The sequence below is a fragment of the Fragaria vesca genome, linkage group LG2, assembly GCF_000184155.1.
Source record: "Fragaria vesca subsp. vesca linkage group LG2, FraVesHawaii_1.0, whole genome shotgun sequence".
Classification (NCBI taxonomy): Eukaryota; Viridiplantae; Streptophyta; class Magnoliopsida; order Rosales; family Rosaceae; genus Fragaria; species Fragaria vesca.
Genome location: NC_020492.1, coordinates 32362717 through 32385135, shown reverse-complemented (window position 1 = coordinate 32385135; position 22419 = coordinate 32362717). Strand labels below are relative to the sequence as shown.

General features: G+C 39.7%; 8 protein-coding genes across 8 annotated transcripts; 5 read left to right on the top strand and 3 right to left on the bottom strand.

The window, feature by feature from the left end:
* Positions 1 to 3272: 3272 nt before the first annotated feature.
* Positions 3273 to 4576, top strand: LOC101296348. Its single transcript, XM_004291819.1, has 4 exons — positions 3273 to 3426; positions 3512 to 3633; positions 3721 to 3890; positions 3988 to 4576. Exons 1-4 carry the CDS (start codon positions 3375 to 3377, stop codon positions 4121 to 4123), a joined length of 480 nt encoding a protein of 159 aa, XP_004291867.1. The 5' UTR covers positions 3273 to 3374; the 3' UTR covers positions 4124 to 4576.
* Positions 4577 to 5286: 710 nt separating this feature from the next.
* LOC101295486 (isoflavone reductase-like protein-like) lies at positions 5287 to 6912 on the top strand. The gene is made up of 5 exons (XM_004291816.1): positions 5287 to 5591; positions 5681 to 5815; positions 5932 to 6169; positions 6266 to 6469; positions 6561 to 6912. The coding sequence occupies exons 1-5, from the start codon at positions 5406 to 5408 to the stop codon at positions 6725 to 6727; spliced, it is 930 nt and encodes a 309-aa protein (XP_004291864.1). The 5' UTR covers positions 5287 to 5405; the 3' UTR covers positions 6728 to 6912.
* A 225-nt stretch (positions 6913 to 7137) lies between these two features.
* Positions 7138 to 8651, top strand: LOC101295778 (isoflavone reductase-like protein-like). Its single transcript, XM_004291817.1, has 5 exons — positions 7138 to 7437; positions 7526 to 7660; positions 7753 to 8005; positions 8128 to 8331; positions 8440 to 8651. The coding sequence occupies exons 1-5, from the start codon at positions 7249 to 7251 to the stop codon at positions 8604 to 8606; spliced, it is 948 nt and encodes a 315-aa protein (XP_004291865.1). The 5' UTR covers positions 7138 to 7248; the 3' UTR covers positions 8607 to 8651.
* LOC101296634 lies at positions 8601 to 9342 on the bottom strand. Its single transcript, XM_004291820.1, has 2 exons — positions 9202 to 9342; positions 8601 to 9085 (listed from the first exon to the last, which is right to left on the bottom strand). Exons 1-2 carry the CDS (start codon positions 9311 to 9313, stop codon positions 8874 to 8876), a joined length of 324 nt encoding a protein of 107 aa, XP_004291868.1. The 5' UTR covers positions 9314 to 9342; the 3' UTR covers positions 8601 to 8873.
* Positions 9343 to 9834: 492 nt separating this feature from the next.
* Positions 9835 to 11811, bottom strand: LOC101296063 (protein RER1B-like). The gene is made up of 4 exons (XM_004291818.1): positions 11733 to 11811; positions 11141 to 11523; positions 10324 to 10504; positions 9835 to 10138 (listed from the first exon to the last, which is right to left on the bottom strand). The coding sequence occupies exons 2-4, from the start codon at positions 11494 to 11496 to the stop codon at positions 10091 to 10093; spliced, it is 585 nt and encodes a 194-aa protein (XP_004291866.1). The 5' UTR covers positions 11497 to 11523; positions 11733 to 11811; the 3' UTR covers positions 9835 to 10090.
* Positions 11812 to 12307: 496 nt separating this feature from the next.
* On the top strand, positions 12308 to 15791 carry LOC101295196 (gamma carbonic anhydrase 1, mitochondrial-like). Its single transcript, XM_004291815.1, has 5 exons — positions 12308 to 12472; positions 13109 to 13252; positions 13997 to 14122; positions 14221 to 14372; positions 15232 to 15791. Exons 1-5 carry the CDS (start codon positions 12358 to 12360, stop codon positions 15511 to 15513), a joined length of 819 nt encoding a protein of 272 aa, XP_004291863.1. The 5' UTR covers positions 12308 to 12357; the 3' UTR covers positions 15514 to 15791.
* Positions 15792 to 17000: 1209 nt separating this feature from the next.
* LOC101294913 (uncharacterized sugar kinase slr0537-like) lies at positions 17001 to 19673 on the top strand. Its single transcript, XM_004291814.1, has 8 exons — positions 17001 to 17288; positions 17477 to 17740; positions 17859 to 17936; positions 18032 to 18070; positions 18165 to 18272; positions 18790 to 18887; positions 18987 to 19107; positions 19213 to 19673. The coding sequence occupies exons 1-8, from the start codon at positions 17136 to 17138 to the stop codon at positions 19459 to 19461; spliced, it is 1110 nt and encodes a 369-aa protein (XP_004291862.1). The 5' UTR covers positions 17001 to 17135; the 3' UTR covers positions 19462 to 19673.
* A 213-nt stretch (positions 19674 to 19886) lies between these two features.
* LOC101294628 (proteasome subunit alpha type-1-A-like) lies at positions 19887 to 22360 on the bottom strand. The gene is made up of 2 exons (XM_004291813.1): positions 21858 to 22360; positions 19887 to 20612 (listed from the first exon to the last, which is right to left on the bottom strand). Exons 1-2 carry the CDS (start codon positions 22206 to 22208, stop codon positions 20112 to 20114), a joined length of 852 nt encoding a protein of 283 aa, XP_004291861.1. The 5' UTR covers positions 22209 to 22360; the 3' UTR covers positions 19887 to 20111.
* Positions 22361 to 22419: the final 59 nt, after the last annotated feature.

The following is a 22419-nucleotide window of genomic DNA, read 5'->3' as shown; positions in this document are numbered from 1 at the left end:
TCGGTTAGTTATTACGTAGGCCTCCGTTCCGTGCTCGCTCTCTCCTTACTTATTTGCCGTACCCGTTCCGTCGTCTGTGTGACGGTCCGCGTGTTATTTATAGTCCGTCTGTGTGTGTATTTAGTTTTTTTTTTTTTGTAAGTATACATATGATTTCTTAAGGTATGAATGTATAATATTGGCCAATTGTGTTGACTACTTGACATACAGGTTTTTTTGTTTTTTTTTGTGAATAAATTTGCCATAAATAAAGTTTAACTTCTTTTTTGTTGGATTTTTAAGAGATAAGGGTTTATAACACAGCCTAGTTTCAGTTCGGTCCCATGTCTGACTCTTTTTGTTTTGTTAAGAATTATATTTTACAACGTGTGGAACGATATCTTAACGTCGTTAGAAACGTACGACCATGATAATCATCTCATACATGTATCATCAAATTACTAGCAAAGTGAGCAAACCTACATGTTACACCTCCTTTTGTTTTCTTGATTTCAAAATACGACATTTATGATCGTTTGGAAATTCAACTCATATTCTTTACCGCAAACTGCTTTATCTAACGTGAATACAAATGTTCTTCTAAAAAAGAAAAGATTACGAGCTAGTAATATTATTTTTTTTAAGAAGCTACCAGTGTGAGTTTGCTAGGTTGTAAATAATAAGGACGGTACGAGATTCTTCTAGTAATATAAGATATTTGGTTTGAAACCGGCTTGTATCACCGATGAACCATACGGCCATACCTAATTCGAACCGGATAATCTAATCGGATCAACGGCTACCGGTCCGCGAAGAGGTTGACAGGAAGCCGAAAGCACACACCAATGCTCTCGAGTCCAACACGTTCGTGCTGTGGATCTTGTGCACGTGGCACTTGGGACTAGTAGTGTGTGTGTGAACTGTGAAGACCCTCGTTTTGGTCAGATCTCAAATATTTTAAAATTCACAAATTAATTATTTTAGTTTTTTAAAACAAAAACGATGTATTTGATTGTATCGGGGAACCAAGCCGAGGAATATATCTCGGCACACGAGTTCGTGTGAGCCAAATCGCCGGCAACAGTCACGCTCGCACGTGTAGACGTCTTTATCTCCGAGCTTTCCTCGAATCGAAGTGTTTTTGTGGGAGGGAAATGCATGCATGGCTGAAAGCTAGCTATGGAGGTTTTTAAATTAAGAGAGCAAAGCAACCATGGCACTTTAGCTCACCTTACACGAAAATTCTTTTTCAGACTAAGGTTAAAAGTGTAAGTGAACCGAATAACTAAGATGTAATATTTTAATTCGGTCATTCACGTCGTATTATCATGCATATATTCTAATACCGTTAACAAAATTAAAACAAAAAAAATAGTGAGAATTTAAGGTCGAATAAGAAATATTCTTATCATGAGCGCTTAATTTGATCGGATCAAAAATGAAAATGAAATGAATAAATTTAGGATCTCTGGTCTTCATTTGATCTTTGCATACGGCGATTTGAGGACTTACATATTAATAGTGCAATTGCAACTTGGTGTGTAGAATCTTTTTCGCACATTAGGCCACTAATCAATTATGCGAAAACACTAATCCATCATCTCTTTCATTTTCGATACGAGCAAATGAGCAGTATCGAATATGACTAGACAAAGTTTCAATTCTTAAATTGCATGACGAATAGATAAATATCTTCTTCTTTTTTTCTTATTTTAATTTGCAAACGATAGTGGTCTTCAATGGAACAATTAAGTGTACATGTTCGTCCATTAATTTAGTGGTTCCTATCTTTTTCTTTGGTATTAATTCCTCGATTTGACAGGAATGAATTGAATCGATTTTATGGGGGCTTGATTGCTTGGAAGGTTATTACTCAAGTCTCAAACACAAAGGTCCACTCACCAGCTGAATTATAAGTCATATCTCATCGTTTAGCTGCAAGATGGGGTACTCGTAAATAGGTAGAAGGAAGGAACTATCTGTTTGTATGTTTAGGCTCCTCGAGTGTAATCTCGTTATATCAAACAAAACCTGTCGTTCCAAACGTTGTAATGGAGACAGGTATAAGTAACCAATTCCTGCTTAACTCTGAAGACGAGGAATGTATGTGGACGCCTTCCAACCATGCATGCATAGTGCATAAACGTGGATGTCCCACAAGTTGTTCTCGAGTCGAATTCAGAATTGATCGATCCCTTGCTTTAGAACAGGAGACTTAAATCGATCACTTGAACAAACGATCGATGTCATATGCTCATATATAATCTCGATGATATGTCGTCGAAAACCAAAATACCAAAAAAGCTAAACACGATCTTTAAAATAACTAAAAAAATCAAAATAGAGAATGATAAAAATGTTCCTAAGGTTGGACAACGATGATGACCCAGTTTGTAAACTTAGACAGATCTCTATTTCGTGGCCGCCTTTAGGTGGAATCACAAACAACGCCAGCTACATGTTTAATGGATTTTTCTTAGATCCTAGTACTAAATTACAACATGCATGGGTTATATATATGTACAGGATATCCCCTATTAGATCTTGCCTCTATTCTGTTATCCTTCTTGAAGATAACAAGAGACGATAGAGATCGAAGCTCTAGATATTGAGCAAACGTACAGTTTCATTTCGTAGTCCGTAGTGCTTGATTGTATCTGGATTTAGATTCAACTCATTCAAGGAAAAAGATTAGTAAGTTTTGTTTGCCTCTCTAGCTTATTCTCTGTGTTCTTGCGTCGTTGCATGAATTTAGATCCACACATCAAACACGATTAACTACATAAACACAACTAATTCAACAACTCCCCCAGCTCGTCCTTAACTACACCCGCTAGTTTCCTTTTCTTTTTCTACATGCGCTATAATCATGGACGTAGCTGGTTTATAGTTTTCTTTTTTTTCTGGTATAAAAGAAACTTAAAAAGAAATTAATTTATTCGATTCATACATAGATCTCGAAGCAGATAACTATGGCGGAGTTAATCGGTCTAATGGGCTCGTGTCACCTGCAAAAACATGACAAGTGGACTATATATCGTCACCAGCTAGCCCATCTGTTCCATTTGGGCCTCTGGACGTATCCCACTTTAATTTGGATAACAACAAAAATCCAGAAAATCATGGTTTTGGCTGTGCCGCCATTATTAATCTGAAACCTGTGGGCTAGATAGCTACCCGCCAAAGCTTTCATAATTTCATTCATGCACTGAAGCACAGTGCCAGGCATTTAAAAACTACTTTGATCAGAGATAAGATCAAGGTGGAAAAAGATAGAGAGATAAGACCAAGCCAAAAGGCACCTGTATATATATCTGTGAGATTAGTTTGGAAACATCTAACAAAGTTTACAGTGAAGGTCTGTGTTTGCCTGAAGCAATATATTTGAGCAAGAAATGGGTTCACTAATGGCAGGATGGGACTCGCCGGTCCTCAAATCAAAGTCAGGTAACTGTTCATTTTAATCTTATTTGCTTTCTACCCCAGCTAGCGTATAATTGCTTGCTTATGTTGTAATTTATTGGTTTTCCAGATATATACAAGAGGAATCGGTCACTCACAAACGAAGACATTGAAGCTTTTCGGAGATCACATAAGAAACCAGAGGAGAAGCAACAACATATCAACGATGGTGATGATGCTATCATCTATGAGGTATATATATAGGTGTTGTATGTGTTTCATTAATTTTTGCATATAAGAGAGCTTCTCCAACGTACGTGTTATCTAAAACAATGACAGGAGCAGACGGCTACTGTTAATAAGTCGGGCAAAACGTTTCAGAAATCGAGCACTATGCCTCTGCTGGCTAAAAATACCAGTACAGAGGAGGGTCAGAAGAAATACTTCATGCACGGTGAGACTGAAACCATGGCCAGCACCGCTCACAAACTCGTAGACAACACCGGCTGGTAAGTGGTACCCTTCAAAAATAAAGCAGTTACAATTTCAGAAGTTTATGCATAATCCATGTTCTCAATTAGCTAGTCTGGTTATTTGACTGGTCAGGTGGACTAGGAGCAACTGGGCATTTCTGAATGAACCCCCTAAATCTGAAGGCGCTCCTGACTCTAGTAAACGTTACGCTTCACAGTTTCATGTAGCCCGCTCCGCAGGCGGTGGCGTCGACGGAATTAGTACCTGATTCATCGATCAGGCCCTCAATGCTCCGGCCAGTCTGCGCTCATACTCATCCCTGAACCAATGGGTTAATTTGTATGATCGATCAAGATAATATATGTTCATGTCTTCATGAATTGCATCGATTAAACGCACTAGGCGCAGTAGTAATCTAGCAATGTTTTGTATCAGTACTTGTTTGTATAGTAATGTACGTAGTAGTAAATACGTAATAGTAATGTATGTACAAGGAAGAGTATGTATAGTATGTATAAACGAAATCAAAACCATTTTGTGGCCTAAGTTGTTATTTGTAGTAGTGGTAGGTATGTGGATTTAGTGCTTCATCTAGCTTATTTCTTCATCCCTAGGGGTTTTCTCGGACTGATAAGACTGCAAGTGCTTTGTCTTCTCTTCTACGTGCACATAGTGTTTCGTGGAAACTAATTTATGAAACTATGAATCGGTTTATTTTATATTTCATAGTTCTATCTATGCTAAATTTGTAGGATGAATTATTTCAACACCAACTAGGCAAACTACCGATTAACAGCAACAGCTGACTAACGATCCATTAGTTGTTGCATGTACAATGATAATGTTCACGTCCATATACAAAACAAGTTAAACAACAAATATGTACGCTGAGGTCAAGTTCATCTTTGCCAATAGCTCCAATTCACTAGAGTATATGATGAGGCTCCACCATTAGATTATAACCTGTTCGGAATCATTTCAGCATTTGATAAAAAAGAAACCAGACTGAGCAGAACTTGTGGAACATGCGGATGTGGATGGCTGGCATATATTGAAATATCGAATGAATGTGAAGTTGTTAACAAATCACGCTTTAGTGCATAGTTGCTTACTCTTCACTCTTGTTCTAGATTCTGGAATAATAACAAACTGCAGAAGTCATCTTTTGCCCCTCACCAAACCCTTCTCTGTGCACTTGTATGAGGGTAATTCTGACCAAATTCCACCTCAAATTGCCTTCAAAATGAAGCAAAAATATAATCAATCGATATCCCAACCATACCTTTGCCATTTTACGGGTGTTAGGTATAAAATGGTGAAAGAGTATTTTCTTCTAAAAGTAGTAATAAGATAGCACCAGAAGGTAAACAGTCCCACCATCAAGCACACTAGCACAGTAGCACCACCAACAACGCAATTATCATTTCCAATAGTTTCCTATATAGAGCACTTAAGATGAGCACTAACTCGGAAACAAAGCAAAAAGAAGTTCAACAGTCTCTTTGATTCAATCTTTTAAGTCCCTCACTTATTGCAAGTCCAGAATTCCAATGGCTTCTGAGAAAAGCAAGATCTTGATCATCGGAGGCACCGGCTACATCGGCAAGTTCATTGTCGAAGCGAGCGCAAAGGCTAACCATCCCACCTTTCTTCTTGTTAGGGAGTCCACGGTAAATGACCCTGCCAAGGGAGCTCTCATTCAGAAGTTCAAGAACTTGGGGGTCACTTTGCTCTATGTATGTATACATCCTATGCTATAATATTCACACTTTCTAGATCATTTTGTGTTTCCAATCGTTTAACTTTGTACTTTTACATTGCACAGGGGGATCTTTTTGATCATGAGAGCTTGGTGAAAGCCATCAAACAGGTCGATGTGGTGATATCAACAGTGGGTAACTTTCAGCTAGCAGATCAAACCAAGATCATTGCTGCCATCAAAGAAGCTGGTAATGTTAAGGTTGGTGTCTCGATAGTTACGCTCAAAGCTAATAACATTAAGTATTTCAGTCATTAATTTTATTCGAGCATATTGTCATGCATACTCTGGTTTCTAAGACATTATTGATTCGTTAGAGATTCTTCCCCTCGGAATTTGGAAACGATGTGGATCGTGTACATGCAGTTGAGCCAGCTAAATCTGCCTTTGCAATCAAAGCCCAAATCCGCCGCGCTATAGAAGCTGAGGGGATACCCTACACTTATGTCTCCAGCAACTGCTTTGCAGGCTATTTTCTGCCCACATTGGTACAACTAGGAGCTACTTCTCCACCCAGAGACAAAGTCACTATCCTAGGGGATGGAAATCCAAAGGGTAAGTTCCCAAAATACTCATCAGATTATGTTGAAGCTTAAGTTTAAGGCATGAATTTCATGAAATTCTGGTTGTAAATGTTTATATCTGGTGCAGCAATCTTTAACAAGGAAGATGACATTGGCACCTACACGATCCGAGCGGTTGATGATCCAAGAACATTGAACAAGGTCCTCTACATCAAGCCTCCCAAGAACACTTACTCCTTTAATGAACTCGTTGCCTTGTGGGAGAAGAAAATTGGAAAAGTTCTTACGAAGGTCTATGTTCCAGAGGACAAACTCCTCAACGACATTCTAGGTCAGTTATACTTCTAGATTTCTAAGATTGAAATAGACCCTTCAACAATGATATTGGTTGATTCACATTATTTTGTTCCTTATGTTTTCAGAGGCTCCAATTCCGATCAATGTGATATTGGCAATCAACCACTCTATTTTTGTGAAAGGAGATCACACCAACTTCGAAATTGAGCCGTCTTTCGGAGTCGAAGCCTCCGAGCTGTACCCGGATGTTAAGTACACCACCGTGGAGGAGTATCTCGACCAGTTTGTTTAAGCATCATTTGGTTGTTGATTAAGATGTTTGCTTAATAAAAAGTACTAGCTTTCATGTACTAGCAGAAGAGCTCTGTGCTCTCAAATTATGTTGTTTTAATGTTTGTCTTCTGTGAGGATATGTACTAATTAAACTTGAAATCTTCAATTCACCTCTTGGATTGTTTCGGAATTCAGAAGCCAAAATGATTCAAACTTCTTTTCTGCAGTACTGTGTATAGTCAATTTAGGAAGATAAGATAGAGTTCAACCATCATGGTATACGACACCTTTGCCATTTTAATTGGAAGATGACGGTGAAATTAAGCCATCATAAAAATTAAAAAGATCATAACATGAGAGGTGATTCTGTCCAATAATCTAGCTCCATCAAATAGCACGCCAGTTTATACAAATATACAAATACATCTTAAACTTTGTTTCTTAATTTGAGCTCCCATAATTACAGAGCACTTGAGCATAACTCTGGAAAAGAGGAACTTCCAGAGATATAGTCTCCGAGCTACTTGTTTGCAAATTGCAATGGCTGATCTTCAGAAAAGCAAGATTCTGGTAATCGGAGGCACCGGCTCCATCGGCAAGTTCATAGTCGAAGCAAGCGCAAAGGCTAACCATCCCACTTTCGCTCTTGTTAGAGAGACCACTGTCAATGACCCTGCCAAGGCAAAACTCATTCAAAAGTTCAAGAACTTGGGAGTCACTTTGCTCCATGTACGTATCTATACACAACTAATTAACCACCACCATCTGTTTCTGGCTCATTCACATTCAGGTAAGTGGTTTACTTTCATTTTCACAGGGAGATATCAACGACCACGAGAGCTTGGTGAAGGTGATCAAACAGGTGGACGTGGTGATATCAACAGTGGGTGGTCCGCCACTACAGGATCAAACCAAAATCATTTCCGCCATCAAGGAAGCTGGTAATATCAAGGTTAGGGTCTCCACCGTTGTTAAAAATATATACAAGAGTAGAGTATTATATGCATATGACTCACTGATGTATCACTCCATCTTGATCATCAGAGATTCTTCCCATCGGAGTTCGGAAGCGATGTGGATCGTGTTCGTGTACATGACATAGTTGAGCCGGCAAAATCGTTTTTTGATAGCAAAATCCAAATCCGGCGTGCTATAGAGGCCGAGGGGATACCCCACACATATGTCACCAGCAATTGCTTTGCAGGCTATTTTTTACCCAGATTGGCACAGCGCCAGCCAGATGTTACTTCTCCACCCAGAGACAAAGTCATCATCTTCGGGGATGGAAATGCAAAGGGTAATTCACCAAAACAAATCCAACTCCTTTATGTCCATATGCAGTGGCAACATCCATATATAGAACCTCTCACATAAGTTGCAAAATGAAACGGCTAATTTTGTTCACGTAATTTTGTACAGCAATCTTTGTCGACGAAAAGGACATTGGAACCTATACAATCCGAGCAGTTGATGACCCAAGAACACTGAACAAGGTTCTCCACCTCAGGCCTCCTCGAAACTTTTACTCCTTCAATGAACTCGTTGCCTTGTGGGAGAAGAAAATTGGCAAACCACTTGAGAAGGTCTATCATCCAGAACAAAAACTCCTCGACGATATTAAAGGTCAGTTTAGAAACATTTCAAGATTGAGAGAAGGATCTTAGTTTACAGAATGAAATTAGTGAAGTTGTGGATGACATATATTGATTCACGTACTATTTTTGTTTGCAGCATCCCCATTTCCAGAAAGTGTGATATTGGGAATCAACCACTCTGTGTTTGTGAAAGGATTTCTTACTAACTTTGAGATTGAGCCATCCATCGGAGTCGAAGCTTCCGAGCTATACCCAGATGTTGAATACACCACTGTGGAGGACTACCTCGACCAATTTGTTTAAGCATTATTAGCTAGGTTGTTGATTCACATGTAGCTAAATAAAACTACTTGTAATAAATAGAGCTTATGCTTATGTATCATTTGTTTGTATCAGTACAATTGATACCACTTACCTACCTATTTACTGGAAAACCAGGGCAATAGCTTTCCTAATTCCCCTTCACACTTACAATTTTCTTCCAAATATGATCAGAGACGCTTTAACCATGTGAGCAGCTTAAAGAAGCTACTTCCAGGCATCAAAAGAAAAAGAACTAAACTAAAAGACTCACTTCAACCTTAGTCTAGTCTTTCTGATCACCAATCTCAATGATTCTGAGAAGACCTTGGCAAGATCGATTCCGCTAGTCCTCGAACCTGTCTCTGGACTTGGTGCCGGTGCAGGTGAAGGTGCAGATTCTTGTGCAGTTGTTGTGATCATTCGATGTTTCACTGCATATCCTATCAATCTTCTAGCCTTGATTCCTCTACTTCCCTCATCTGCGAAATACGAAAGAAGATGATGAACATGTTACATTGATTTCAAGCTACCAAGAAACCAATATGAGAGACAGAAATGCTATGACAAAATTTGGATATATGTCAGTGCTTCTTACCTTGTAATTCAGAGTAGGGTTTCGAAGTCTCCGACAAGAGAATGAGAGTGGGGGTGATGATAGTAAGGGCTGCCCAGCAGAAGAATATCACAACATAAATTCTCCCACTCATTTGTGGAGAGAAAGCTGAAAAAAACTTGGTTCAGTGGGACGGACTGTTATGCTTGGCTTTGAAGGTTTTCAACTTCAAATGCAATGATTTTGAGGAGAGAAAGAAGACCTTGAGAAAATTAGCTGTCCCTGTCCTAATAATATTGTCACTATAATATACTAACTTTTTTTCATGTGTCTTATTCTTATTGAATGAATGTTATCATATTGAAGTCAAGTAAAAGAACAACTTAACAACTAAACTTGTGCTATCGTTGTTAAGTTGTTGGAGAGTTGTTATACCAATAACCAATTCAATGTCTGATTAGACATCTATCTGGCACCTAAAGCCCAGGTCAGAATCCCCACCCCCCCCTATCCCACCTGGAAATGCTTCCAAGCTCAACCCCAAACAAGTTGGGGTTATTGTCAACCTGTTAGTTGCTGACTATTTCAATGTCTTCGTTTGAATGAATTCTAATACAACTTGCTAATGGAAATGAACACAGACCATGTGAGTCTACAGAAACTGACAGCAAGAGTAAAGCAGGCAGCAATATGTCTTCAACATTCCGAAGTAATGCAGAAAAAAGAGCAGTATTTACAGGACAAAATTAGGAAAATTCAGATTAAGAAGAGGCGAGGAACTCGAGTTATGCAAGTTACATCTGCTTGTTAAATCCTAATAGGATGCAAAGATCGACATATCTATAACTTTGCAAGAGTTGACGAGAAAGGTGTTCAGAATAACTAAAAACATTTGAACACTGCACTTCTTTCCATTCTGTTTCCCTAACCTTCAGTCCGCAGAGCCACTACTACTTCCAGCAGGCTTCCCTACATACCTCTGTAATAATCCAAGGAAACGAGTAAGTAGATTGCAGTTACAGAAGCTAAACATGACAACTCTAAGCAAAAAAACATCTAGAAACCAAGCCACAAACACAATTTCAAATAGACTTGGGAGAGGGAAGAAAATCGTTTAAAATAAAATAGGGTAATGTCAGGTGAACAATATTCTAGAGCTCTCACCTGCTTTCCAATGCTGAATGGAACATACTTGTACTTGATCATGTGCATGATTTGGCGCTTCATTGTAAGGACAAAAAGAACAATCCAATAACAGAGGAGTATGGGCCAGAAAACAGGGACATCAAAAACAGAGAAGAAGGTCATCAGAAAGGCGACACAGAAAGCCTTTGTAATGGAATACCTGAAACCACATAAGTAAACCGATAAGTCATTCTGAGACTCAACCTGTAGTCGTGGTAACCCACCACACATACATGCACACAATATTGCATACAAGCACAGATAGTAACGTGTTTGATCACCGACAATTCATTCACCAAATAACCATCTTGACTACTGAAGTCATTCACACAGATCCTTATTTGCAGTTTAGCTCTTCCTAGAGCCCCTTCAGTCTCCCCACTATCCATCATGCCATATCCCACAATCTATTTCGTCTCCCCCTTGCCCATTTCACAGCTTGAAACATGAAAAATAAAATCTCTTGGTGATTTATCAGGCTTCCTATTCAGAACAATGCCAAAGAAACCCCAACTTCTGCAGGTCAAAATGTCTCATAACTAATTAGGTTGATGTGCAAAGATCAGCAAGCAACAGAAAGAGGATAAAATCATTGTCACTAAATACAAAACCAAGTATTAACAACAATACAGAAGCAGTCGTATGACCTCAATCATCAACATTTAATAATTGATTAGCTACCATAGAAAACAAACTTGAAGCAAGGGATCATTAATCAGATCACATTTTAAGTAACTATATCACACAACACTCCATAAATCAAAGTAACTCTTAACGGTCCATATTCCACAATTACCAGAACTTGAACTCAGGAAGGCGGCGGATAAATGGCTTAAACTCATCCGATCCCCTCATCGGCAATGCAGCCCCATCCAAGCCCTCAAGCTCCGGATCAACCTTCGGCGACAAAAACCCAATCAACAGATTCAAGATATAAATCCCCAATCCATAAGACACAATGTAGAACCCCTGAACCAAGTAAACTCGCAACACGTAAATCGCAGCCACAGCCAGTGTCCCCAGCCACCTGTGGACCGGGTTAGGAGTCGACCGGTCCAAGTAGTACTGAAATGTCCTTGCAAACTCATCCCTCCACTTGGCAATCGGCGCCACCGCCGAGCCTGCATCACTCGCCACTCCTCCTCCTTCCATGATCAACCTATTAGCCTCTTCAATTCCCTGATCAACCAACAAAACCTAGCTCAATTTTAAGTTTGATCTCCAAGAAATCATTATTAACAGCATCATTAAAATGTGACATATACATGAACCCTAATTCTGGACCTTTCCCCAATTTGGTAACTTCCCTAATTCAAATTCAGCTGAAACAAAACCTTAGCCGATTACTATAATAATTAAATAACAAATCAGAGAAATAAAAGCTTTACCTTGACGAAACGGCGACGTTTTCGAGTCCGATGAGAGACGTTTGAAGCGGAGAGAGAGAGAGAGACGATCTCTGCTTCGTTTCAATTTGTTTCCTAATTTCTCAGAAAACAAGCTTTGCGCCGTTAAGCGGTCAAGGGCATCAAAACGCAGCGTTTCATTGCCTGCCGTTAATTTGAAGGAAAATGAGGGACGGTTTGGTAAATATGATCGTAACCGGGCCAACGAGGTTTGGCTCAGTTGGCAAAGGCGGGTTTGTGGTGGAGACCCGTCCAAGTTCGATCCCCGTTACCAACAGTCTCGTTGGTTCGCGATCTGTAAATTTTCTTATGTAAATCCATATCTGGAGGTTGGTGTGATAGATACGTGTTTACTGTCAGTCCTTTAGGTTGAGGTTACAAGTTTGCTCTGATGATGATGGTGTAACGTAACCAAGCTTTCACCTAAACTTTTTGTAACAAAAAAAAAAATCGTAACCGGGAGTGAGGAAAAACCAGAAATGCCCTCGTTGGGATTTTATACAGTATTGTCGCGGCAGCCATTTCTCTCTTCTCTTCTTTCCGGCCTAGTTCTAATCACAGAGAGAGACTCGGAGACTGGAGAAGTGAGCTGGTGGGAGTAACAAAGATGGGGACTTTGGGAAGAGCGATATACACCGTCGGATTCTGGATTAGGGAGACGGGCCAGGCCGTCGATCGCCTCGGCAGCCGCCTCCAGGGGAGCTACTACTTCAAGGAGCAGCGTAAGCGACGCCGTTTTATGATTCTAAAACCCTAGATCCCTCTTTTTTCGATCAATCTGTTAAATTCGTATTGGTTATGTTCGTTTTGTTCAAATTTGATGCTGATTTGGAGACTGTAGGTGTAGATTAGGATAAAGTCTGTGGCTTTGCTCGATTAGGTGATTGTTTAGGTTTAGGTTTTGGTTGTGTTACCTGGACTGTGATTGGTTGGTTGGTTAGAGATGGTGTCTGAAATGTAAGAATGTGTTTCAGTGGTGGATTATAATGCACTAAAGTATTGTGCTTTGGTTGTTACTATGTAGCATTTTGCAGGGAAAGTGATAGCATATGGTTTCAATGTCGAAATATTAAGAATGGGATTTGGCGCAATCGGGAAATGTAGAAAATTTGGGAAGGAAGAGGTTAGGTGGTGGTGGCGGGTTTTGGGGGTGGATATGCATTGAGCTGTATGGTGTTTCTTAATTTTAAGGGGGAGGAACTAGGGACTGAGAATGATGATTTTTATGATGTGCACTGATTTTGTTTTTGTAATTTAGATGAACTTGCTCTTAGTTTCTTTGCGACATTTAGGAATTTTGTTTGGTTTTGCCTTCTTCCTTCCATGCAAGAGAGTAGTGATGATGCTCTTTTTTGCAGTGTCTAGGCATCGGACTCTTATGAATATATTTGATAAAGCTCCTGTGGTTGACAAGGATGCATTCGTGGCTCCAAGTGCCTCTGTCATTGGTGATGTTCAGGTGGGAAAAGGATCTTCTATTTGGTATGGATGTGTATTGAGAGGTAAGAATTTTGGGACGCAATAACAGTTAAACGATATATACTTTGGCACGTTTGGAGATTGTATTTTCTTTTTTCTGATGACCTGTTGTTTTAGATGTTCGATTATTTTAACTTGTCATTGATCCACATTGGCTCAATATCACATTTCTTGCTATACTTGTTTTATGTCTTTCATAGTTTACAACTGCATCCTTTTCTCATTTGATCTGATTGTGATCACTGTTGGAGAGCTAACTATTTCAGAAGTAGTGATATGCACACCTAGTTAATCCTAGAAAAGAAAACAACTTGCAACTGGGTAAGAAAAGATTACCGTATTCTTTGAAGTATCGACATAAAGACATAAATCATTGAAATAACTTGGCACTTAGTTTGCTTGTTGAATAAGATGGTCAAGGGTTAGGTATAGAGCATTAGTGTTTATATATTAGGGATAAGCACGCCTAGTTAATCCTAGAAAAGAAAACAGTTTGCAACTGGGTAAGAATGGATTACTGTAATCATTGATGTTTCTACTTAAATGCATAAATCACTGAAATAACTTAGCACTTAGTTTGCTTGTTGAATAAGATGGTTAAGGGTTAGGTATAGAGTGTTACGGTTTATGTCAATTAATGATCTGTAGGACTCTGGTTAGTGAATTTTGGGTGATCTCAAATGTATAGTTGCTTATCCATAACTATGATCTACTCTTTACCTTTTGTGGAATCTTGTGATAATTTTTAAATATGTCTCTATGCTTAGGTGACGTGAACAACATTGTCATTGGAGCTGGAACTAACATACAGGACAACTCTCTTGTGCATGTGGCAAAGTCTAATTTAAGTGGGAAGGTGTTGCCAACCATTATTGGTGATAATGTTACAGTAGGTGAGTAATGTGCTTACAGAGTATAAATTTTATCATAGGTCCATATGATGTGAGAATCACTCCCTGATGGTTTATGTATACAACCTCTAATTGGCCAGGTCACAGTGCTGTTGTACATGGCTGTACGGTTGAGGATGAGGCCTTTGTTGGTATGGGAGCCACACTGCTTGATGGTGTCGTCGTTGAGAAACATGCTATGGTTGCTGCTGGAGCCCTTGTGAGACAGAATACAAGAATCCCCAGTGGAGAGGTATGTCTAGAACCCTCCTACTGAATCCTATTATTTATTTTGTATATTTTCTTTTGGAAAGTATGATGATAATAATAAGCATGCAAAAGTAGCTCAGATTTTGGATCTATTTCATCCGGATCACTGATCCAGTACATATAGTGCTTTGGAGTCCAAAGGACAATAAATACTATGTAGACATGTAGTCAAAGCTTTGTTATGTTTCTTGAACAAGAAGTCAGAGAATAAATAATCTAGTTAAGGATTTTAAATCACACCCTATGTTGAAGAAGAGTTGTGTAAAGTAACACTACGGATAGGTGGACTGGGAGTCATTAATCAAGATTATGATATGTAAATGCGTGGTGTTTGATATCTCTTTAAAAGACATGGGAGTTTTGAGTTTCAGCGCTAAGCAATTATGGTATAACTTTTTTAATTTGGTTGAAATTAAAAGTAACGGCTTCATGATTTGGGTTTTAATTCATGCAGCTGTCCGATATGTAAATGCGTGGTGTTTGATATCTATTTAAAAGACATGGGAGTTTTAATCAAGATTATGATATGTAAATGCGTGGTGTTTGATATCTATTTAAAAGACATGGGAGTTTTGAGTGTCAGCGCTAAGCAATTATGGTATAACTTTTTTAATTTGGTTGAAATTAAAAGTAACAACTTAATGATTTGGGTTTTAATTCATGCAGCTGATTTGGGTTTTAATTTGGTTGAAATTAAAAGTAACGGCTTAATGATTTGCTGTCCGATGCAGCTGTATCCATACTGTCTGAATTTAAGATTTAATTCTGATGTACCATTTATAGTTGATGAACATTTTGCTTCACTTAGATTAAGCAATAAAAAATTGTAAAATGTATCACAGGTTTGGGCAGGGAATCCCGCTAAATTTCTGAGGAAACTCACAGATGAAGAAATAGCATTCATCTCCCAGTCAGCCACCAATTATGTCAACCTTGCACAAGTCCATGCAGCGGAGAATGGGAAGTCCTTTGATGAGATTGAGTTTGAGAAGGTCCTCCGTAAGAAGTTTGCTCGTCGTGATGAGGAGTATGACTCAATGCTGGGTGTTGTTCGTGAAATTCCCCCAGAGCTTATTCTTCCCGATAATGTATTACCAGATAAAGCACTCAAGGCAGAAAAATGATTTCGTAAGCTTTTTTTTTTCCTCCTTCAACTCAAATCTTGAGAGATTTGATATTAAGGAATATTTGTTGTTAAGTGCAAATATGTGGAAAAGGTATCATTTCCTTTCCTAATAATACCAAACATGTTTTAGGGCAGAACTATGAATCTTTTCTAGCCATTGATCCACTCTTTTTGCGGCTTTTCAGAAACTATTATTTCTGCTTTGGCAGTTTGTATGATGATGATGATTTTTGTATCCAAAAGTACTTTTTCTAGCTGCAGTAGCAGTTAATCTGCACCTCTATCTATGAAGTCTTGCTCTATTCTATTGCAACATGCAAATCAAATTCAAACTTGAGATGATGAATGGTGATAACGGGTGAAAGTAGTGTGGTGAAAGAACATTGTTAGTAGAAAACATTAGAATCATTTGTGGTCCATAGAATCATTGTGTAGCATGATGCAGCTACACTCTTGACCCCCCGAAACCTACTTTGCCTAGGAACTAAAGCTTGTGATGCTCATGTTAGTTTAAGACTAATCATTCATGGTAAAAGTATAAGCTGCTGCACAGTGTGAGCCTATGAACGGTGTTGTATTGTGCAGATTAAGATACAGTTCTGGGTTATTGTAAACGAAGATTTTCTACTGCTAATGCTCCATGACAATTATTGGCTGATCGGAATCTTGGAAAGTTGCAAAACACGTATCTTTCCGTGATTTCGGTCGAAAGCGACGAAAAGAAAAGCTTGCCCCATCAATCAATCATAATCCCGGTGAAAATTTGTTATCGGCTCCGCCGTTGCTTTCCTTCGTCGTTTCTCACTGTCTTTCCTTCAACACTATATACCTATTTCTTTTGTGGCAACTTGACAATGCTGACGCTTTCTCACAACCAAATCTGGTCAGAATTTAGTAAGTATGTCGCCAATAGAAGTCTTCTCTGAAAAAGTAGACAAACTTGGTAGTTAGTACCGACTAAAATTAGTGACTATCAACCTTCAAGAATATTTGCCTTTCGATTTTAAAGGAAAAGGCAAGTGGACACATTTCTGCAAACAAATATCAACATTAAGGAGAAAAATGAGACGCATTTGTGGAAACGAATTCCTCGTAGACTCTCAAGTGAGTAGGGCTTCCGGCAACATAACAAAGAACACATTTTTGCGACCAAGGTATATCCATTTCTATAGATAAATAATGAAGAAGATGCATTTCGGGACGAGTAGGTGAATTATCTTTTGGGTACTGCCTGCATCTTATCTTACGTGACACACATACGACAGAAAGTCCAACCTATCACAAAATTTTATTAAATGACGTGTCTGTGTCACATCAGCTGTTGCCGCCGCATGACGTGGTACACAAGTGGTATGATTCACGTTGCATGTAACTGTCTCTTAGGTGAGCAAGACTTTGCGACACCAAATATCTCGTCGCTAAAAGCCTCCAAAAGAAACAAAAAAAAAAACAATCACTCACAGCTGGAATGGACCGGACCGGACCTGCAGCTGATGCAGGACTCATGCTGCTTTGGTCCCCAGAGTCTATATATAGTTGAACACTTGAGGCGCTGAAATCCACCGTCCATCTAGGAGAGTCATAAGCATACCCAAAAAACAACCCAGAGGGCCCCAAAACATGGGATTAGAAGCCACCTTGCTCACCAACTCCAACAGCGGCGAGGCTCCTCTGATCCTCGGACTTCAAGCCGCCGCCCTCGTCGACCACGTGGCTCGCGTCGACCGGTCCTTGCTCGACCAACTCCCCGGCGAGCGCGGTGGCTCCACCCCCGTAATCACTTCAAACTCTGTTTCTTTCATGTCAAGTCAAACTTGGGTCTTGTCAGTTATGGTGTTTTATGCCAGTTTGGAGTTCATGGCTTTCTTAGTTACTACTCACTCTTGTTGGGTTTGTTGTTTTGTGCCGAAAGATTCAAACTTTGTGAAAAAGGTTCAAGCTTTGGGTTTTTGTGATTGTAGGTTGGAATTGAGGAGCTTGAGCATATATTGAGAGAGGTGAAGACCCATGGTATATCATCCCCTGATGAATCTTTGCCTATGAAAACTATGGCCGGTGGAAGTGTGGCCAATACTATTAGAGGGTTGAGTGCAGGGTTTGGAATCTCTTGTGGGATCATTGGTGCATGTGGTGATGATGAGCAAGGCCAGCTGTTTGTTAGTAACATGAACTCTCATGATGTGAACCTTGAGAGGTTGAGGATGAAGAAGGGACCCACAGCTCAGGTTCGGTTTGTTTTCGGTTTTTGTTTACAGCATTGCCTGCGTTGGGTTACTGAGACTGTTGATGATTATTGCTAGGTGCTGACAGAGTCATAGTTTGTTGGCGATTTGTGTAATGCAGTGTGTTTGCTTGGTTGATGCGTCAGGCAATCGGACAATGCGTCCATGTCTATCTAGTGCGGTGAAACTTCACCCAAAGGTACATGCTTCTGTTTGTGTCAATCTGTATGTTGAGTTATCGTTTTCTTTGAATAGTTTTTCAAATGAGATAACAAGAATTTTAGCGTTTTACAGGAGGATGACTTGACAAGAGCGGATTTTAAAGGATGCAAGGTTAGTCTCTTTCATAGTCGGTACAATTTTACTCCTACTTACTGCAATGCCATTTTTCAGAAATACACGCTGAACTTGAAATGCCTCTTTTCAGTGGTTGTTGCTGAGGTACGGCATATTTAACATAGAAGTGATTCAGGCAGCTATACAGGTCGCCAAGAAAGAAGGTCTTCTTGTGTCCTTGGATTTGGCCAGCTTTGAGGTACAAGTTCTCTTCCATTGCTTTTCTTAACAATGGATCTGGCCTAGTTTGCCTTAAAACAAGTTGAGTTTATACACAACTTATTTCTTGGGTGAAGTTCTTATGACACAAGATGTCATCCCTGGTAAGTATTATTGCAACTTGCTCATCAGAGAACCATATCCGTAGTTCCGTACACATTATAGTTCTTAAGGCTATTTGACCAACAACAAAAAAATCTAATGGAGGTTATTTAGTGCAATAGCATAAGCAATCCTCAAACAAAAGGTTTAAGTAATGGTGGGAAATCAAAACCAAGAACTAGCATCTGCCAAAGTAGGTTATCCGTGACCTCCTGCTACATTAATATGCAAGTAATTGAAACAAATTTAAATCTCAACTAAGAAGCAGATGGATTGTATGTATGTGTGCTACTTTTGAATACATGTGACAGCTATAGCTATATATTTGTTTCTTGTTCTCTTTCGTGTAAAATCTCAGGGATGTATATACTTACGTAGTTTCTTACGTTATCCAGATGGTTCGCAACTATAAATCACCTCTTGTACAGTTGCTGGAGTCAGGTAATATAGACCTCTGCTTTGCCAATGAGGATGAAGCAACGGAGCTGCTAAGGTGACTTTCATTTCCTACCAGTAGATACCGAATTCCGGTCCATTTTTCTGTTCTTCTTTTCCTCTTGGCCTTATAAATGCTGTTTATTTTGTCCTGCAGAGGTTGTAATGGTGACCAAGATGCTGATCCTGTGGCTGCACTCGAATTTTTGGGGAAACACTGCCGGTGGGCAGTGGTAACATTAGGCAGTAATGGATGCATTGCAAAGCACGGAAAAGAGGTTTGTCACTTCGGGAAACTTGGCCCAATTTTGTACTGAACAAGTGACTGTTGCCATTCAATGGTATATCTGAATTTTTTTTGTTTCTTTTCTGCTTATTGTCAGATTGTGAGAGTTCCAGCCATTGGGACAGCCAATGCAGTAGATGCCACCGGAGCAGGTGACTTGTTTGCCGGTGGGTTTTTGTACGGATTGGTGAAGGGATTATCTCTAGAGGACTGCTGCAAAGTTGGCTCGTGCAGTGGGGGAACTGTTATTCGTTCTCTTGGCGGTGAGGTGCCACCTGAGAGTTGGCAATGGATGTACAAGCAGATGCAGATCAAGGGCCTCCCTCTTCCGGACATCCAACAATAATCTTATTTACAAGAGAGATTGTTTTTTCAGACCATGACTATTAAAAATATCTATTCAAAGCAAAGAGCGGATGTGGTTGCATTTGGCTCAGATTTAGAGTTGGGAGCACTCCTATTCTCGGAGTAGCTTTCCATTTTGTTGTTTGACGTAATTATGTTCGTTTACAAGTATCTGTTCAGTAATTCAGAAGTCCAGTCATTCTCAATTCTCACACTAGTTACGCTCTTGAATCTTCTCAACTTCTTGGAGCGTTAACCTAGAAAGTATAAAACAAAAGTGGCATTAGAAACCTCCCTTATGGATTGCTGGACATATTTGAAATTTTTATGCACGGTGTAGTCTGCCCTCACCGTTCAGCATTTATGTACCAACTCAACACAGCTTCATTGTCAACTCACACTATCCAGATATAAATCATTTGATAAGACTATAAATAATTGTATCTTAAGCATAAACTTCATCTAATGAGAGGCCACCATGAAATGTTTGCACAAATGAGACCAGGTAAACTGCATAGCCTTGTAAGAGAAAAAGAAAAGGAAGAGGCAAAGGTTCAACAATAGAGATAGTTATCTTCCATAGTCTTAAGAAACACATGATAAAATCTCATTGAAAGGATGGAAAGACAACTGCTTCTAGCATTTGTATCTTCAAATGTCCATTGGAGCTACATCGGCTTCAGGAGCAGCACCCGTGTCAGCTCCAGCCCCAGCACCCCCTTCTGCAGGAGCACCCTGCTCAGCTGGAATATCAGTATCAGGTTCAGCAGCAGGAGCTTCATCCTGCCCCACGATCTCGAAATCATCAATCAGCTGCTGAACTTTGTCCTGATCCAATATATGGAATGCCTCATCAACTCCCATCACAGCAACTGTGCATATGGAACTCCTGAGTTTTTCCCCCTGCAAGGTTTCCCTTGTTGCAATGAGTGCATCCTTGATCAGCTCATCCAGTTTTGCATCGTTGAAGCTCTTAAACCTGCGCTCCAAGTATGTCTTTGCAGCTTGTGAGCGAGACCCGATTGCAAAAGCCTGGTATTCAAAGTAGTTTCCACTTGGGCAGTTGTAATATAGATGGGCTCCAGATTCATCTAAACCACCTACTAGAAGTCCCACACCATATGGTCGTTTCCATGATCGTTGAGTGCAAACCTGCCACCCACAAGAGTAGAGACTTAAGATGATGAAACAAATGTGTAAACTATCATGAGAATGGGAAGATCTTAATAACTTGCAGTGTTGACAATTAGACTCAAATCAGTACCTTCAGAAAAAAAAAAAAAAATTAGATTTAACATCTACTAATGTCAAAAATTCAAAATAGCTAACATATATTGTGTAAGAATACTAATCACCATCAGTGATTAAGAAAAATATGGCAACTAAGATAATTTACTATTCTACCAAGTCCATCCACTTGCATCCTTGTGTAGTTGGATATTACAAATTAGAATAGCACAAAGTTAAAATTCAGAAACTTGAGCAGACATTATGGTTTTAATATTTCACATGACTGGAAGTGCATTTGTCTAGCATTCTGAAAGTTAGAGGATTCAAACATTGGAAAATAGAGATATTTGTGCATGTCTTCCTATGCATACATCTGCACACACAGATAACAAATGCCAATATAACAGTGTGCAGTGCACCAATTAACTCCACAAGTTCACCAACATGTGGTCAACATTGCCACAGAACATATAACAAAGATATACAATAAAGATGAAACAATGGGACACCCTTGATGTAAATTATAAGTTTTACCAAACATACTTTAAAACGTGCAATATGAAACGCTCAAAGGAATCTTGTTTATATAAAAAAGATTAACGCCTGTCAACTATTTCACAAAGCTTATGAAAACACCAACATTCACAATTATATGCGTTGAACTATCTTATAGTCTCAAATCCAACAAATGACACTGTGAAATAAAATCGCTTGTGCATACACAAACAATGCAACAAATGGAAAATTTGACACCACCAGCTATCCTAGCTACCCTACCAAACCAAGAAGTGTTCAACCCCTATAATCTACAAATATAAAAAATAGATTATAAATCTTAACGGTATACGATCATTGACCTAAATTAGCTACCTTTAGAATCAAAAACCCCAATCCAAATTACTCATCTAATCGGTTTGGAAATCGTACGGATTCAAGCTCAGCCATTCAAGTTGAAACACCAAATTCACACACCAAGTTTCCGTTTTTACCTATCAATTCCCCCAAAAATAACCCCAATTTCAATAGCCCTAGCTCCCCCAAAAGCCCTAATCCCAATTCCCCAATTCCCCAATCCAACAACCACCGCTCACACCAAAAACAACGCCGAAATCACAGAAACTCACACCCCACACCAATAGATTCAAAATTAGGGTTTCCGAAACGCACCTGCGCCTTATCGGCGAGCTGAACGACGAGTCGTCCGACGGGGAGAGGCGACTCGTAAGTGTAGTTGTAGTTGATGCACTCGGATCGCATGTAGCGCGAGAGAACACGGCCGTCGGCGGTGAGTCCGGCAATGGCGACGCCGATGTGGTCGTCGACCTTGAAAATCTTCTTCTGGTGAGAAGAGAGCTCGGAGTTGGCCTTGTTGACGCAGGCCATGACCACGTGGGTCTTAGATCGGAGGCCAATCGCCGCCGAGCCTTGCTTCACGGCCTCCATGGCGTACTCGACCTGGAAGAGCCGCCCGGCGGGGCTCCATGTAGTGACGTCAGTGTCGTACTGGTTCCTGAACATGGTTAGGTTTTAGATTCTCTCTGCCCTAGAATTTCTGGTCTTTTTGGTTTTGGGGTTCAGAGTGAGAGAAAGCTTTGGATTTTTATTGAGGGTTTTTCTTTCTGTTCAAGGCAAGGTGTGAGACTGTGACTCTCTCTCTCTCTCTCTCTCTCTCTCTCTCTCTCTTCTCTACTGCTCTTGGTAAAAAGAAAAAGGAGAGCAATATTTTTCA

Coding starts and splice junctions, on each gene's coding strand:
- LOC101294913 (XM_004291814.1), top strand. CDS start 17,136: ATGGGATTAGAAGCCACCTTGCTCACCAACTCCAACAGCGGCGAGGCT. Junction 18,888..18,986: donor GAAGCAACGGAGCTGCTAAG/GTGACTTTCATT, acceptor TTTGTCCTGCAG/AGGTTGTAATGGTGACCAAG. Junction 19,108..19,212: donor TTGCAAAGCACGGAAAAGAG/GTTTGTCACTTC, acceptor GCTTATTGTCAG/ATTGTGAGAGTTCCAGCCAT.
- LOC101295486 (XM_004291816.1), top strand. CDS start 5,406: ATGGCTTCTGAGAAAAGCAAGATCTTGATCATCGGAGGCACCGGCTAC. Junction 5,816..5,931: donor AAGAAGCTGGTAATGTTAAG/GTTGGTGTCTCG, acceptor TTGATTCGTTAG/AGATTCTTCCCCTCGGAATT. Junction 6,170..6,265: donor AGGGGATGGAAATCCAAAGG/GTAAGTTCCCAA, acceptor TATCTGGTGCAG/CAATCTTTAACAAGGAAGAT.
- LOC101296063 (XM_004291818.1), bottom strand. CDS start 11,496: ATGGAAGGAGGAGGAGTGGCGAGTGATGCAGGCTCGGCGGTGGCGCCG. Junction 10,505..11,140: donor CTTCCTGAGTTCAAGTTCTG/GTAATTGTGGAA, acceptor ATGTGGTTTCAG/GTATTCCATTACAAAGGCTT. Junction 10,139..10,323: donor CATTCAGCATTGGAAAGCAG/GTGAGAGCTCTA, acceptor GGATTATTACAG/AGGTATGTAGGGAAGCCTGC.
- LOC101296348 (XM_004291819.1), top strand. CDS start 3,375: ATGGGTTCACTAATGGCAGGATGGGACTCGCCGGTCCTCAAATCAAAG. Junction 3,634..3,720: donor ATGATGCTATCATCTATGAG/GTATATATATAG, acceptor AAACAATGACAG/GAGCAGACGGCTACTGTTAA. Junction 3,891..3,987: donor CTCGTAGACAACACCGGCTG/GTAAGTGGTACC, acceptor TTGACTGGTCAG/GTGGACTAGGAGCAACTGGG.
- LOC101296634 (XM_004291820.1), bottom strand. CDS start 9,313: ATGAGTGGGAGAATTTATGTTGTGATATTCTTCTGCTGGGCAGCCCTT. Junction 9,086..9,201: donor ACCCTACTCTGAATTACAAG/GTAAGAAGCACT, acceptor CGTATTTCGCAG/ATGAGGGAAGTAGAGGAATC.
- LOC101295778 (XM_004291817.1), top strand. CDS start 7,249: ATGGCTGATCTTCAGAAAAGCAAGATTCTGGTAATCGGAGGCACCGGC. Junction 7,661..7,752: donor AGGAAGCTGGTAATATCAAG/GTTAGGGTCTCC, acceptor CTTGATCATCAG/AGATTCTTCCCATCGGAGTT. Junction 8,332..8,439: donor ACTCCTCGACGATATTAAAG/GTCAGTTTAGAA, acceptor TTTTGTTTGCAG/CATCCCCATTTCCAGAAAGT.
- LOC101294628 (XM_004291813.1), bottom strand. CDS start 22,208: ATGTTCAGGAACCAGTACGACACTGACGTCACTACATGGAGCCCCGCC. Junction 20,613..21,857: donor AGCTCGCCGATAAGGCGCAG/GTGCGTTTCGGA, acceptor TGTGGGTGGCAG/GTTTGCACTCAACGATCATG.
- LOC101295196 (XM_004291815.1), top strand. CDS start 12,358: ATGGGGACTTTGGGAAGAGCGATATACACCGTCGGATTCTGGATTAGG. Junction 12,473..13,108: donor CTACTACTTCAAGGAGCAGC/GTAAGCGACGCC, acceptor TCTTTTTTGCAG/TGTCTAGGCATCGGACTCTT. Junction 13,253..13,996: donor GTATGGATGTGTATTGAGAG/GTAAGAATTTTG, acceptor CTCTATGCTTAG/GTGACGTGAACAACATTGTC.